The sequence below is a fragment of the Lepidothrix coronata genome, unplaced genomic scaffold (genome assembly GCF_001604755.1).
Source record: "Lepidothrix coronata isolate B3197 unplaced genomic scaffold, Lepidothrix_coronata-1.0 Scaffold42, whole genome shotgun sequence".
NCBI lineage: Eukaryota > Metazoa > Chordata > Aves > Passeriformes > Pipridae > Lepidothrix > Lepidothrix coronata.
Genome location: NW_016690222.1, coordinates 5070201 through 5085280, shown reverse-complemented (window position 1 = coordinate 5085280; position 15080 = coordinate 5070201). Strand labels below are relative to the sequence as shown.

General features: G+C 34.8%; 1 protein-coding gene across 6 annotated transcripts in view; it reads right to left on the bottom strand.

Moving 5' to 3' along the window:
* ADGB (androglobin) overlaps positions 1 to 15080 on the bottom strand; it is a 108451-nt gene that overhangs the window by 25718 nt on the left and 67653 nt on the right. For all 6 annotated transcript variants that reach the window (XM_017813774.1, XM_017813776.1, XM_017813778.1 and 3 more), the window contains 3 exons: positions 9835 to 9966; positions 7267 to 7360; positions 4681 to 4834 (listed from right to left, as the gene is read on the bottom strand). In XM_017813774.1, the coding sequence (XP_017669263.1) occupies positions 4681 to 4834; positions 7267 to 7360; positions 9835 to 9966 (380 nt within the window). The remainder of the gene's footprint in view (positions 1 to 4680; positions 4835 to 7266; positions 7361 to 9834; positions 9967 to 15080) is intronic.

Below are 15080 nucleotides of genomic sequence, written 5' to 3'. Positions count from 1 at the left end.
GAAATTTCAAGATATTAATTTTATTTTTATGAAGATGTCGATTTAAGAAAAAATATTTCTAGTATTAGAAAATTCAAGTAAAAAATTAACAAAACCTGAAACACACAATTAATAAGCCTGGTGCTGATTTATGTGTTTGTTATGAATTCTGAGAATAGGAATATGAGGAACCAGAGTATAACTTAAAAAGTTTCAAAATTTGATTAATTTTTATTTGTAATAAGGAAGGCTATATTAATGTGATTACTTAAGAGGCAGGCGCAGGAAAAAGGGATATAAGGAGTGCAATGGCCAGTTGTAGTGTTACAGGGGAACTCAGGATTATGTCCCTTCTTCATATTCTCTAAGACAGCTCTACTAACTCTCTATTTCAAACATTAAAACTTCATGTTCCACCCAATAAATAGTCCAGATGAAAATTCTTTGAAAGCTTTTAACTCTTTCAGTCTTCTGCTAAATTTCAGTTTAAATAAAACAGTATTTACAAGCAAAAACAGCTTTGTTGAAAAATCCTTAAAATAAATGGGTTGTGATTTCAGAACTATCCAATAATGCAGGGCTTTATGTGACTCAGGACTTCAGAAATACTTAGAAAGAAAGTAAAATGAATTATTCATGATTCCAGTTTGTGGAATGGTAACTGTAAGGCTCTTTACAACCTTTCATCACCACAAGGTAATAGCAACCTCTCAAAGTTATGATTCAGGAGAAGTCACTTATTTAAGTATCTAGTTAAGCATATAGTTACATATAGGCCCTCCTGTTCTTAACAAGCACATTTGGAAACTGAGAGGGATTTAGCCAGATATTCAAGCGCTTTCTGACAGCATGGGGTGCATGAGAAAAATACTTTCTCTTGTACGCCTACTTATAAGGATAAGGTTATACAATCTTAACATTCGCTATAAATATGCAGAAAATTTAGACAAGACCAAAAATTTGAGTGAGCATTTTCTGAACACCATGAGCAATTAGAAAGTACAATAACTAAATTTTGCAGCTGGCAGGAACACCAAGTGTTCCTGAGAAATGAGCAAAGACCTAGACAATCCCATCAGATTTATATCTCTTTCTTAAAAAACTTTTGAGAAGTTTCATTACCTACTTAGATATCTTGTTATAATTTACCATCTGTAGAATCAGAAAGGATTGTTTTCTAATATACCACCTAAACCAACATTTTGGCAAAGTAACATGATTCCCCTATATCCTTCTACGACTAGTCAAGACAAATAACTGAGCAGTGTCCTTGCTCAGACTTCTTTTTTCTAGACTAAATATGTTGGTAGTGGTGATTTCTTAAACTCTTATCTATGTAGGTCAACTGAAGCTTGATTGCTTATCTCTATCCTTTTCTACAATCCATTTGAAAGACTTGTGAATAATAAAGAGAGTAGAATTTAAAAACAAAACAAAAGAACGAAAAAACCTCACAAAACTCTATCCACGAGGAGAAAAAAAGTCCCACAGAAGAAGAAAATGTAATGCAAAATCAAAACAACCAAATAACGCAAAACAAGTAGACAGTTTCTATCTAAACTGTAATGTCCACAAAATGACAACAAACTTTATTGTTAGTGTGCAGATTTTATCTTTATTGTCAGTTATTCTGAAATGAACTTTAATGTGTTCCAAGAGTTTCTCTGCAGCACAATAACAGTATCTGTTGACAGGATTTCTTTTTAGCTGTGTTGTAAATTGCTGAGTCATAGTTTTGAAGCAGAAAAACTAACTGGGAGGTGTATTTTTTAAAAAAAAAGGACTTTTTCTGTAACGATACTGATATTTAGGAATGCAGGCAAACCATATAATTTCTTGCTTGATGTATTACATTGTTGACTGCTTTTTACAAATATTTTTATAAAGAAAGGTAACAGATTAAAAAAATACAGCTGTATTCTCTGTTTAATAATAATAATTGCAAAATGTGTTGTCAAAACATCAATAGAGCTTCCAGTAGCTTAGGCAGGTCCACTGCAACATTAGTGAACCATTTACAAATAGAAAGAAAACAAGCTAAATGGTAGAGTATAAGGTTATATTCTTACTGAGGAACTCAAGAGCAGTGATTGAGAAATGTGGTAAGAAAATGTAGAAAATACAGCATGCCTGCACAATTCTGTTTTAATACTCTCAAAATCACTCTTTACTGATATTAACCACATTTAATATTATGAAATATAAGCCATTAGTCTAGCAAATAATAACAGAAATGTCTGCTTTAAGAGGGGATTTCTTCAATAGTGAAGCACAGGAACAAAATAAAAAGGGCCATTTCCATTAGGCATCAACAGAATCACTGAGGCTATTGTGCTGTACCCATGGGGAAAAAAAATATTACAGAATGTATCTACTTGGGTAGGGCACAAAATCCCAGACATTTCCAACATGAAAACTACTGTACTACACAGAGCATTGGTAAGATCTTGTTTTGAACGTTGTGTATGATTCTGGACACCTTTCTTCAAGAAAAATAGATTAAATGGGAGAAGGTCTAAGAAAGAATTAGTGAAATCAGGGAAACGGAAAAACTGCCTTACAGGGCAGAACCAGACAGTTGTGTCTGCTAAGCAGAATCTGAAATAAATCTGAAGTTGTGATTGTGCAACCTGTCACTTTCCTGAAAAGCAGTAAGTAGCAGTCACCACTGAGATTTCTTTTTGCATCCTGCCACTTGCCACTGTCAGATTCCAATCCAAATTTCCTTGTCTGGTGGAATCCACACACCATTTCTGAGTATCCCAATTAGTTTTGAGAGCTTCAAGAGCTTGTCTGCAACCCTTCTTTTCAAAGCATTGTCCTCCAGCAGTAGCACTCCTTATCTGTCACATTCAGCTTATATTCACTATAAACACTAGATAAGGCAAGTTCATTCTAAAGAAAAAAAAAGTCTAATGAAATTTGAAGTTACAAAAATAAGACAAGAAATCTGCTTTTACAGTGTTAGACTATAAATGAATCAATTCTTTGGTACTGACAGATGAGACTGACAGGGCTAAAATGTGAATAGAATGCATCTTCACTAAAAGATCAACTGTGAACATGTGAATAGAATAGTTGAGATTGGGATAATATTTAAGAGATAAGAGGCAGGCCAGAACAGCAAATTAAGTAGTAAATGATAATACAGATAAATTAAGAATTTGGACTAGTTAGGTCTGATGAAATGCTGAACTGTCTGAAGGATAATTAAATAACTGACTAAAACAATGATTAAACATTCAAATTATGTTTGATAATTAATGGAGGACACTAAGGTACTTAGTATCAATCAGTATAACCCCAAAGGCTGAAAGCATCATGAAATAACTAGTAGAATGAACTCCTTGCAACCCCCTCAACATAGCAAAAAGACTGTAAAGAATAAGTCCTGTCAATCCAACCAAGATTCCCTTTTTAGGAAAGCACAGTATGGGAAAGAAGGAGATATCTGACACTGTCTCTTTGATCACTCTTCTAAGCCAAAGGAAATGCTGTCATAATGAAGAAATTAGGGTGACTGTTGAACAATCACATCCAGAAAGCACATATTCATGGCTCCTTTTGAAATAGAAGGATGAAGTCAGTTAGATTTCAAAGCTCTAACCTGAAACTGATTCCATTCAAAATTTTTTATTAAAAATATATATTTATTTAGATGGTGAAATGGAGAATATATATGCTTAATTAGCTAATATTACAAACTTGTAAGTATGATAGCTTTAGAGGAAGAGAAAATTAGAATTAAAGATTATTTTTAAACTGTGGAAATGGCCTGAAAAACCTCAGTAGTGAAATACACTGTATTTACTCAAGAATAATAAAGTACAGGATTCAGTTCTTCAAGAAAGCACTAGGGTTACAGAAGTACATGAAGCAGCAATGGCACTGCAAAATAGGGCAAGCATCACGGTTATATAAGCAAAAGTAAAGCCCACAAGATGTAAACTTAACATTCCTTACTCACCATTTGTATGGCTACAAGTTATACACTGGAATAAAGTTTACTGTGCTCAGTGTTATGCATGATAAACAAGGAAAAAAACCCAAATAACAGCAGTTGGAAAGAGTCCAGAGGAGAGAGTAATCAAGAGTGTAGAACATATAACTTGTGAGGTAAGGTTGACTAGAGTGCCTTCTTTAGCCCAAAGGTCAAAAGGCAGAAGGATGGGAAATGGTAACAATTATTTAACAATATAGAGGCTTTTTTAGAAGTAATTTACACCAATGCTTCCAAAGTAACACGCAGGACTTAGGAGGGGGAGCATGTCTAAAGCTGTATTTGGCATCAATGCTGCAATTACCTTTAGTGTCTGAAGATGCATGCTAGTTTTTGTAGGAATGATTTATAAAAGGCTATTTAAATTTTATTTTTAGTTTGACCCTTAACTCTTGAAGACTGTTCTGTCACGTGCACAGCATCAGCATCAACCACATTGCCACAGAATAGCACAGCACAGGGAACCAAACGATATTTCTTCATTTAGCAACAGCAAAAAAAAATCAAATAAAATTAAGGCTATTCCTTCACTATAAAAGGTTTCGCACAGAAGCAAATTAGCGACAATCTCTGTTCAAACTTGCTAATAAATAAGGGTGCACTTTTAAGTAGAACACTACGACATAGCTAAAAATGTCCAAAGAATTCAGGCACTTATTATTCTGAAAATTATACTTTTCACAGCAATTCTTTGCATTTACCTTATTTTTGGGATAAACATGAGGTGCCACTTCGAAAAAGACATGTGGCATTTCCTCCAGTGTGTCATTATCAACAACATGCAGTCTACAAGAAGGGATAGTGGTATACACCTTTGTCACTATAAGCATGTCTTCTGGAACAATAAATATTTCTCTAAAAAAAATATTCAAATAGTATCAAAATTATTTTCACAAAAAAAGGGATTTGTGTAACACAAAGCAAAAGTATTGTCATGGTTTAACCCCTGCCAGCAATGAAGTACCACACGGCTGCTTGCTCACTTCCCCCACCCAACCCACCCCGGGGAGAAAAATCAGAAAGGAAAGGTAAACCTCGTGTATTAAGAACAATTTAATAACTGAAAAAATATAATAAAAATATGCTAATAATATTAATAACTTAAATGATAAGGAGAGGGAGAGAGACTAACAGAAACCAAGAGAAACAAGTGATGCACAATACAATTGTTCGCCACCCACTGACCAATGCCTGTTCCCGAGCAGTGATCAGCCCCCTTCCAGGTAATTCCCCCCACTTTATATACTGAGCAGGCCGTTCTGTGGTATAGGACATCCCTTTGGCCAGTTCAGGACAGCTGTCCTGGCCATGCTCTCTCCCAGATTTTTATGCACTTTCCCACTGCAGGAGTGCGAGACACCAAAAAGTTCTTGAACTGGGATAAGCACTACTCAGCAACAACCAAAACATCAATGTGTTATCAACATTATTCCCATACTAAATCAAAACACACAGCACTGTACCAGTTACTAGGAAGAAAATGAAGAAGAAATGAACCAGAAAATGAACTCTGCTCCAACCAAAACCAGGACAAGTATACATCAGAATTTAGGGAAAGCAGGCAAATAGAAGTAAGGTTTTAAAGCAGGTTAGTGAAAAAACACAGCCTATCAGTACTGCTTTCCCATAAGAGTTATATAGGGCTGTATGAAACTCACCTAAAAACCAAGAACCACACATGTGGTGGGTGATCAGCACACGTTACAGCATAGTCAGCAAAAGACATTTTACACCATTCATCTTCATAACAAGGAAACTTTTCAATTGACTTACAGTTTCTCTGGAAAGCAGCAAACAAGATAAATATTTAAATCTATTCATGAAGGCACATATATCCTGACTTTTACTTATTCCAATAATGAATAACACTGCTTTGTGCACGACTGTAAAAAAACAATATAAAAATGTTTCTCTAGTAGCTGTTCTCTGAAAAAAAATCACATAGGGATCAGCTTTTTCAGAGCTAATGGCAAAGACATACACGTATTTCTCTCCATCAGTCTATCCATGACTACAATTTCTTCTAGTAGCCCAAAATGTTATGGCTTCTACAAAACTTTACCTCTTCCTTTTAAATAGATATCAGTTAATACACCTTTCTTTACATTAAACAGTCATCTTCAAGCTGTGGCATCATTAGGAGATTTCAAACCCCTTTATTTAATTTTAAAACTTTTTTGAACAAGAAAGGGATAAAAGGAAAACTTATTGACCAAGGGGCTAGCTTGTTATATTAAAAGCAATTCTGTCAGCTGCTAAAAAAAATTAAGCACAAGCACATCAGCATGACTTTAACACCCAAATGTATCCCTTGGGACAATGCCTTTGAACCCATAAGTTTTAAAAGTCTGAAGGCAGACTAAAAACTCCATCTAATTTGCTGATTTAGAGGTGCTGCAAATCTTAAATGGAGGTCTAATATTTGGAACAAGGCTGGGGTTGCAAAGTCCTGATATCATCAACATACAAAGGTTTTACAAGATTAGAAACACTAAAAAGTAAAATGAAATTATACCTGATATGAGTGCTGCTCAAGTTACTGGTTATAGGGAGTAAGGATTTACACCCACAGGCAGTAATTATTGCTAGTTCAGACTCCTTACCCCTGAAAGAACTGATCTACTGCTAGATCAGTTGTGTGAACACTAGCAGAGAGATTTTTGAATGACTTAATGGAAATACGTGATCCTCAAAAAGTGTCATGCTTGCAAATGGCTTAATGAACACTATTGAAACTGGAATAGCTGTCTTTGCAAAAGTTGTAATAAAATACCAGGGAAAGCATCTACCTAGAAATACATCTACTTTGCTTCAAGCAAGTGCAACAAAAAGTCCTATGTCTATATAATAAATGGTGGTAACATTAAATAGTATAGTTATTCCCTTTCTAATGTCAACCAGGATTCCTTAGCAGATAGCATGAATTAAAAATTTCTTTAAATCAACTGGCTAACTGCTTAACTGAGGAATCAGTATCAGATCTATACTTATGAAACAGCCTATAGGATACTAAAAAAAAAAAAGAATAAATACAGGGAAAAGGTAATATTGTAGCTCAAGCTGTAGGAAAAAAAAATCTGTAACGTCTAAAAATTAGATTTTACTCATGTAGGGTACACAGAATAAAGCATAGCTTATCTTCACTGAAAACATCTCATCTCCTTCAACAGGGTTTTGTAATTTTAAACCTGATAATTCTCTTACCATGTTTATTTTGTGAAATAGCAATTTATGACAATTCTATGTTACTGCCTGCAATTGAATAGTTTTATTTATTGCATGATTACCTTAACAACATTACAGCACACTCTTCAAAATTTAATTCAATCATAGTCCACAATGTTTTCAAGGTTTCTTCAACATTAGCATTTTCTCTAGTACCTAGAAATAATAAAAAAGTTAGAAAATATAACATCCAACTTCTGCATTGTTCTAATTTTACACCTGCCAAATACTTCTGAAAAATGCCACTCATACAAGTAAATTGCCTTATGAATCACTAGTTTTTATTTGTAGTTTTACAGAAGTCTCACTGAGCTGAAAACTGTTTTCTCCTTTGACAGAGGATATTCCACTGTTCATCACCTTTGTACTTTTCAGCACTCCTATAACTGCAAAAATGATGTGATCAATATTTTGTCTAATTTACAGCTTTTTCACTGTAACATGTGTAATATGTGGTAATTTCTGTCCTCAGAGAATAGGCTCTTTAATTCAAAGCAACTCTCATTTGCAGATACCAGGAAGGGATGTACCTAGGCTATCTGTGCAGCTAAAAAGAAAAGAATTGGGCAGCTCCAGCAGGTAATTAATCCCACCCATGTTGGATACCTCTCAGATGACAGGATGTGTTGTCATCTCAAGGTGTCTACTTCTATTCACAGAACACAGATGAAGACTAGGCAACTAGTCTGGACCTGTTGTCTGACTTGTCAAGACTTAAGTTGGGTGAAATTCTCCTTTATTGCATAAGCAACTAGCAATGGAACTGGAAGGGAAAACTAAAACAAAACAACAAAAAAAAGAGGGGCAAGAATAGTAACACTTTACTGTAATGACAAATAAGAGAGAAAAAAAATTATAGATAATGGAGGGAAAGAAGGAGAAATATAGTATGATTTAAAAAACCCCACAGTATAGGACCATAAAAATTATACCAGAATTAAAGGTAACAAATAAGAAGTTAAGAAAGATATTATAGAAAAATGAGGAAAAGAGTTGGTATACTAATATAGTGCTCAAATGACAAAACATCTAAAATCTAAACTTCAGAAGAACAGCTTCTGGGCTCTAGGATTTGTATGGATTAATAACACTAGGGAAAGTTTAGGGAAATTCCTAATTTGCATTGCACTTCAAAAACAAATATAGAAAGGCACTAGACTACTTAGTAAGAAAGATTAGGCAAGACTTGTCTACAGGTGAAAGAGGCAACACCAGATTTACAGATAAGGAGATGAAGGTGCAAAAGGTAGAAGAGACCATTTGGTACAGGTAAATGTATAGGTGAAAGAGCCCCAGCAATTATGGTAATTTAAGAAGGAGCTTTCAGCAGAATGGCAATTACTTACTGAGGAGGCAATGTATATCTTACAATGGAGCAGTTTTCTTTGTCATGATCCTCAGGCATTCCTATACTGTGAGGCTAAAAGGAATAACTATGATCTAACTCTCTGTGTAACAGTCCTGCTAACATATTAATGTCATAAATAAATGATTAATTTTGAATTTGATGAGCATCTGTTTGATTTTAACATTTTTCAGTACTACAACACAAATTTGGGTTTATTCCAATAAATACCTTATTCTTTTAAAAATAAATGCTATTTCTTCTAACTTCAATGTGTCGGATTTCAAGTCACAATCTTTGAATCTCAGACTAAAAATCTTCTTGTTCAGCCTTTGGATCTCAGGCTAAAGACCCTATTGCTATCAAATTCCCTTACTCAAATGGGTACTTAAAGATTATAGTGAAGTCTTTCTTTATCTTGTCTTTCTGAAATTACAAACTAACAACCTGCAATCCTGATCCTTACAACTCTACTCAGAATTCGGCAGTTGTTATCTACCTGTCTTTTGTCTTGGACTGTGGACACTTCATTTGGACACAATATTTAAGATGAGATAATAGAATTGCTGAATAGGAAATGTACTACAAGTCTTGAACTGCTATGTAAGATTCCTCTATCTATATACATAAGAAAGAAAGATAATATCAGGTATAGTATCTTTCGAGCAAAGTATCAGCCTGTGAGACTGTGTGTGTTCCACTTATTATCCATTATGAGGCTCACATTCTTGTATGATTTCCTTTATATTTCCAGAAAAAAAACCCCAACATTGCCCAGCTCTGAGTTAAATCTACATGAATGCAAATTCTGGTTTAATATCTATGCATATGTAGCAGAGGTAGTGTATCTTTCCTCTACTTTTTAATACTGTATGTGCTGAGTGGTTATGTATAGTTAATTTTAACTAGATGTTAATAAGTCAAAAAATCCTTACAGGACTGATCTCTGTGGTGATCAGTGACACCCAAGGGAATGGCATTAAGTTGTGTCAGTGGAGGTTTAGGTCAGATATTAGAAAAGGGTTCTTCAACCAGAGAGTGGTTGGGCTCTGGAACAGGCTCCCCAGGGAAGTGGTCACAGCACCAAGCCTGGCAGAGTTCAAGAAGCATTTGGACAATACTCTCAGGTAAATGGTGTGACTCTCTGGGAGGATTCTTTGCAGGGCCAGGAACTGGACTTGATGGATCCTTGTGGGTCCCTTCCAACTTTGCATATTCTATGATCCTTTGATTTGAATAAGATAAAGTATGAAACATTTTTGAAAGGCATTTTTAAACGACACACCTGGTATTCTGCTCTTCAGTACTGTCCTAACATAGGACCCTCTCCAGACGGCTTGAATTTTGAGAGCTGCTGCTTGTTCTTCAGATGTGGGAGTTCGGTCCTGCCAACTACCGAGATTCTGCTCACTGCTCTCTGAAAGAAGGGGAGAATGACCAACATCTACAACACTGGAAGTCCTACAGCTGCTTATAATGAATTAAAAATAATAATAAAAAACAAATAAACACAGAAGGCCAAGAGAGCTGTAACTCAGAAACAGTGTGGTTTCAGCATAAAACTTTTATGACAAAAAAATATTGCTCTTAAAATCTTGGTTTTATATGATAAAATTACAGAAAATATACTGTATAATCATGCAAAGTCAAAATGCAATCACTAATCCCAAATACCAAATCATTTAATTCTTCTCTTTATTACCAGCTATTGCAGTGCATTTTTTAAAATTGTCTCCTAATGTAATTTCAAAATATCCTTCTAAATATGAACCAAAAGGTTTTGATATATTAAAGCCTGACTGTAAACACAGCTTAAAAGAGCTTCACAAAATTTTAAGTTCTTCTCTCTCTCAAACTGATAATTTTATTAAGTAATAATTTAAACACCAGTGTTGTTCAAAACATTTTATTCTGCCTTCACTAAGGAGACATGGAATAAGGATGAGATCTGTCATAAAGGGAGAGTTCACTTCTCTGACTTTCTGTTACTAAGAAGTTTTGCAGTGGAACAGAAATTAGTAGGTTCTGACAGGTTAGTAATGAGCTCTTTGAAGGCATCTTGCCTAGAATCAGCATCCTGGGAATCATTACCACCCAGGCTTAGGAAGAGGGTGTGGGGAACAACACTACAAGGAGCCAGTGCCAGGGGGCCAGTTTGGAACTCCACAGATACGGAACAAGAGAAGGAAGGCAGTATGATAGGAAGGAAACAGTTCTGCAAAAGGAAGTACCAACAAACAAAAAGGAGAAGAGAGGAAACTGCATGAAAAATGTAGACAACATTGAAGACAAATCAACTAGCTTAAGAAAAGATATTGCCTTCATCAACCAGATCACACACTTCAATCTAATCTCTTCTATTGAATACTGTTAAATCTGGATGTGTTCCCAGCCACTCTTTCTCCTCAATGTTGCATTTCCAAACTCCAGAAAGCCCCTTTAATACTTGGTGACTCTGAGAGATTACACAAACCTACTTCAATAGAAAACAGATTAGAACTCAACAGTATGAATGGCAAAACCACTTTTATAAAACAGCATATAATCACAGAATAACAAGGGCTGGAGTGGATCACTGAAGGTCATCTGGTCCAATTCCATATCCAAACCAGGATCAATTTAGAGTAAATGTCCAGTCCATTTTTTAATACTTTCATAACCATGGAGACTCCATAACTTCACTGGGCATTCTCTTCCAACTTTTGACTAGCCTCTTTGATAAAAATTTTTTCCTAATATCCAACTGGAATTTAACATGTTCTAAGATGTGTCCTGTCTGTGCATCTCTAGAAGATTTTGGCTCTTAGCTTCTCCCATTTATTCATCAATGTAATACATTTCAAAATGAATCTACAAGCTTGTTTATTTTATAATTAAAAAGACAGTGGCAAAATGGCTTTTGACTCCACTAATAATTGTTTTCAAGGAAAGGAAATAGACTTCAATTTTCAGCATTTGTTTTAGCTCAGAAGAATAACCTTCGCTGCAGAGCCTACATTGCTCATATAAGGCAAAAAAATATAAAATAGAAGTTGTATACTTTTTATATGAACACACATATACACATATTGACTAAATAAGTAAGGAGATCCTAATATATAAAAGTACACACAGAAAGTACTGGTGTGGTGTTGCCCTATGACCATGCTTAAAAGTTTATCCACTAAGGATGGCAAGTGGACTCCACAACTAGAAATAAATATGTATGTATCTAGAAATAAAACATTTCATTTGTGAGGCTAAAAAATATATGGATATGCAGTGACTTAGTTATATGCTAAACTGTTTCTGAATACACAAATATAAAAATTTTGGATGAAGTGTCAAACAGAAATGAATTCTATTCATAGAAACAGTAAAAAGTTACCCTAGAACAGGCTGAAAAACAAAAATGATGAATGTCTTTTGAAAGTATACATTCCTAAGGAGTTTCTATTTTGTTCTAACTTTAATACAATGTCAGAAGAACGAAAATATTTTTCTTTGTAACATTCAAGTCAAAGTAATGAGGTCTACATTAAATATTTTGATCTTTAAAAGCTTTTTTTACTTAACATTTCTTAATATCTTGTCTTATAAGCAGAGAAATGTGTTACTGTGACATGCTTTAAATCAACCAATATTAACTAGTGGACACTTCAAATTTGACATTATGACTGAAAACTGATTCATCAAAAATTTCTGGCATAACATCGCTATTAATCAGAAGACACCCCTTCTAATAATAAACTGAAATTTTCAAAGCAGCCTTGCAAGACTTTGTTCACTATAAAATCAGCTGCAGTTTTTTTGTAGGCAATGTAACAATGACTTTTTTTAAAAAGGTGTGTTTTGCATGTACTCAACAGACACTTTACATATTCAACCAAATAATGCCAAACTTTCCTTCACCCTTTACTGGAACTCAAGTTCAAATCCAAAGTGCAAGAAGAAACAAATGTTCAAATTCTCTCCAGTCATACAACAACTGTATGACCACTGATCTTAACCTATGTTCCTGGAGGAAAGAGAAGCATATTCTGGAAAAGAACTAAGCAGGAACAGAACTTCTCAACTATGGTTTACACAGCTGGGATAAGCTTATAGCAAACAGCTTGACTTCTAGGTAAAACTTCATACAAGAATGTTTTAAAAGAACTGTACACAAAGGGTATTCCACTTCCAACTTCAAAGTTGGAATTTATCCATAAGAAAGAAATGTAGCCTTTGAAATGTGCCTAAATGACTGTCAGGTGTTTGAGACTCTTGAAAATCAGTGCTGCAGACCTCCAGCGAGTTAATGAACTGAGCTGGCTCACTATTGGGCACAAAGCAACCAGAACAAGGTAAACAAAGAACATGTGTGACAGAGAGCAGGTAAGCAGTACTCAGCCATCAAGTCTATCTCTTGTGTAACATCATCCTGATACACTTCCTTTCCCAGGAGGAATCATATACCTCTACAAATTCAGCATTTCATGACTGCCCAAAGTTCTGCAGGGCCCCTTTATCCACTCTCTTCCCACAAGACCATAGAAGAGCCATGCCATGGAGAAGCACTCAGTTCAGAAATTTCCATTTCTTTTTCATATGTTTACACACCACCATCTTCCACTAGTTTCTTGTGGCTCCTGTGTGAATTGCTCCATGGGGATGGATGGATGATATTTGGCAGACAAATAAATGCCACTAGATCATTTTCAGATGGCTTCTCAGAAACCTTACCAGACATGACCGCTAACTGCAGTACATCACAATATCCCTGCCCTTGGTAAATCTTGAGATTAATTCAGCACACAGTGCAAACTGAATATGCTAATATAAAATTTAAAAAAAAATAAATATATATACTCTCAGACATAGACAACAAGAATATTTCAGTCCTTTGTTATGGTAGTTTGCACTGATATCTGTTAAGTTCCAAAAGGTCACAATTAAAGTCTTAACAAGATCTGAGCAACTATCCTGACAGTGCAGCAGTGTTAATAGGCCAAGCAAATCAGGTGATGCCAATCCTTCTAGGTGTTCCTACAATGCATTCCTCACCTTTTTTTCCTGATATCTACCTATTTTAACTTGACTTTTTCACTTGATTTATATGCTTTATTTCTTTAGGTTTCTGGATGGAATCTGAACAAAATCATACACTTACTCCAATGCAGCCTTTATTAAGCAGAGCAAACATTAATAAAGGTGAAAAAAATGTCCAATGTCAATAAAACCAAAGGGAAACAATTAACTTTGCAGTCCAATAGGAATATTTTCCTATTTAATTCTGTAAAAGTAAACACATTTAAAGGATACACTGGATACTGGAGGAAAGAAAACTGAAACAGAACTTTCTTTCTCCATACATTCATTCCACTTTTTTGGTTCACTGCCCAAATCCTAAAAAATATTCTATCACAGTGGATCTCATATTTTAGTAAAATATATGAGGTCTTTGTTACAACCTGTCAACTGTGCTAATTATTCAAATCTATTTTTAAAATGTCTTCTCTTTTATTGCTGACAAGTGTTTAAGGTTTTTTTTTGGAATACAGAAATCAGTAGCACAGTCATCTTGAAAAAATGTGACAGGTGTTGTTTACTTCAAGTGGTGTGACAAATGTCAATATGCTGACCCTTATAACTCTTGCCATGGGATGCCATTCCCTTCAAAATACCTGATGTCTCACAGAAGAATAATCTTCAGAAGAGAGGGTTTTGGAGGAAAGTCCCCAGTAAAGAGAGACAAGTATATGTGCTTTCTTAAAAGAATAAGAGCATTACATCATTGTGTCAGTAAAAATTTTTGTGTAAATTTTAATTTCTTTTTTTATACTGATTTTCTAGAATAAAATGAAAAATCAAAAGAAAGTTGATTATTCACCATGTAGAAACACTTTATTCTGTAAGTTCATAAGAGAAGAAGGAAAAGCTAAGTCCCTCTGAAAGGCCTTCAAACGGTGATCAATTTTTCAGATAAATCCTTATTTTGTTGTAGTATGAAACCATATACATAAAGCTTTTACTATTAAATGTTAATATCAACAGATTAAAAGTTACACGGACTGAAAAGTAAGTTTTAAAATGGAAAAGAGCCATATATTTGGTTGCCAGGCAAACTTAATACATAATGCCTCCAGCCTGCATACAAAATGAAGCAAAAAACCTGCAGGAAGAGAATTATCCCTACTTGTAACAAATAAGTTGGCCTTCCAGTGGCTCCTCTCACAGTACGTTTGGGTACACAGCGTACCCTAATCACAGGCTGGAGAAGAGGTAGATGGTGCTGTAGCCAGTTCCACACTGCACGTGTGATTAGACAGCTAACTAGCCAGCCAATACAATTTCCCAAATAATAAGCTTAAAAAACAAGCAAGTAAGTAAGCAAGCAAGCCAACAAAAATCAAAATATCCCTCCCCCTAAAAGAAACAAACAAAAAATCCTCAACCCATAACTAAGAAACTTTCAACAAAGGTACTAACTTAAGTCTTCCTTCACTCTCATTTTGTGAACAATATATGCATTTAAGATCTTTTCAAATGGTAATTTGAACAAAAGTAATG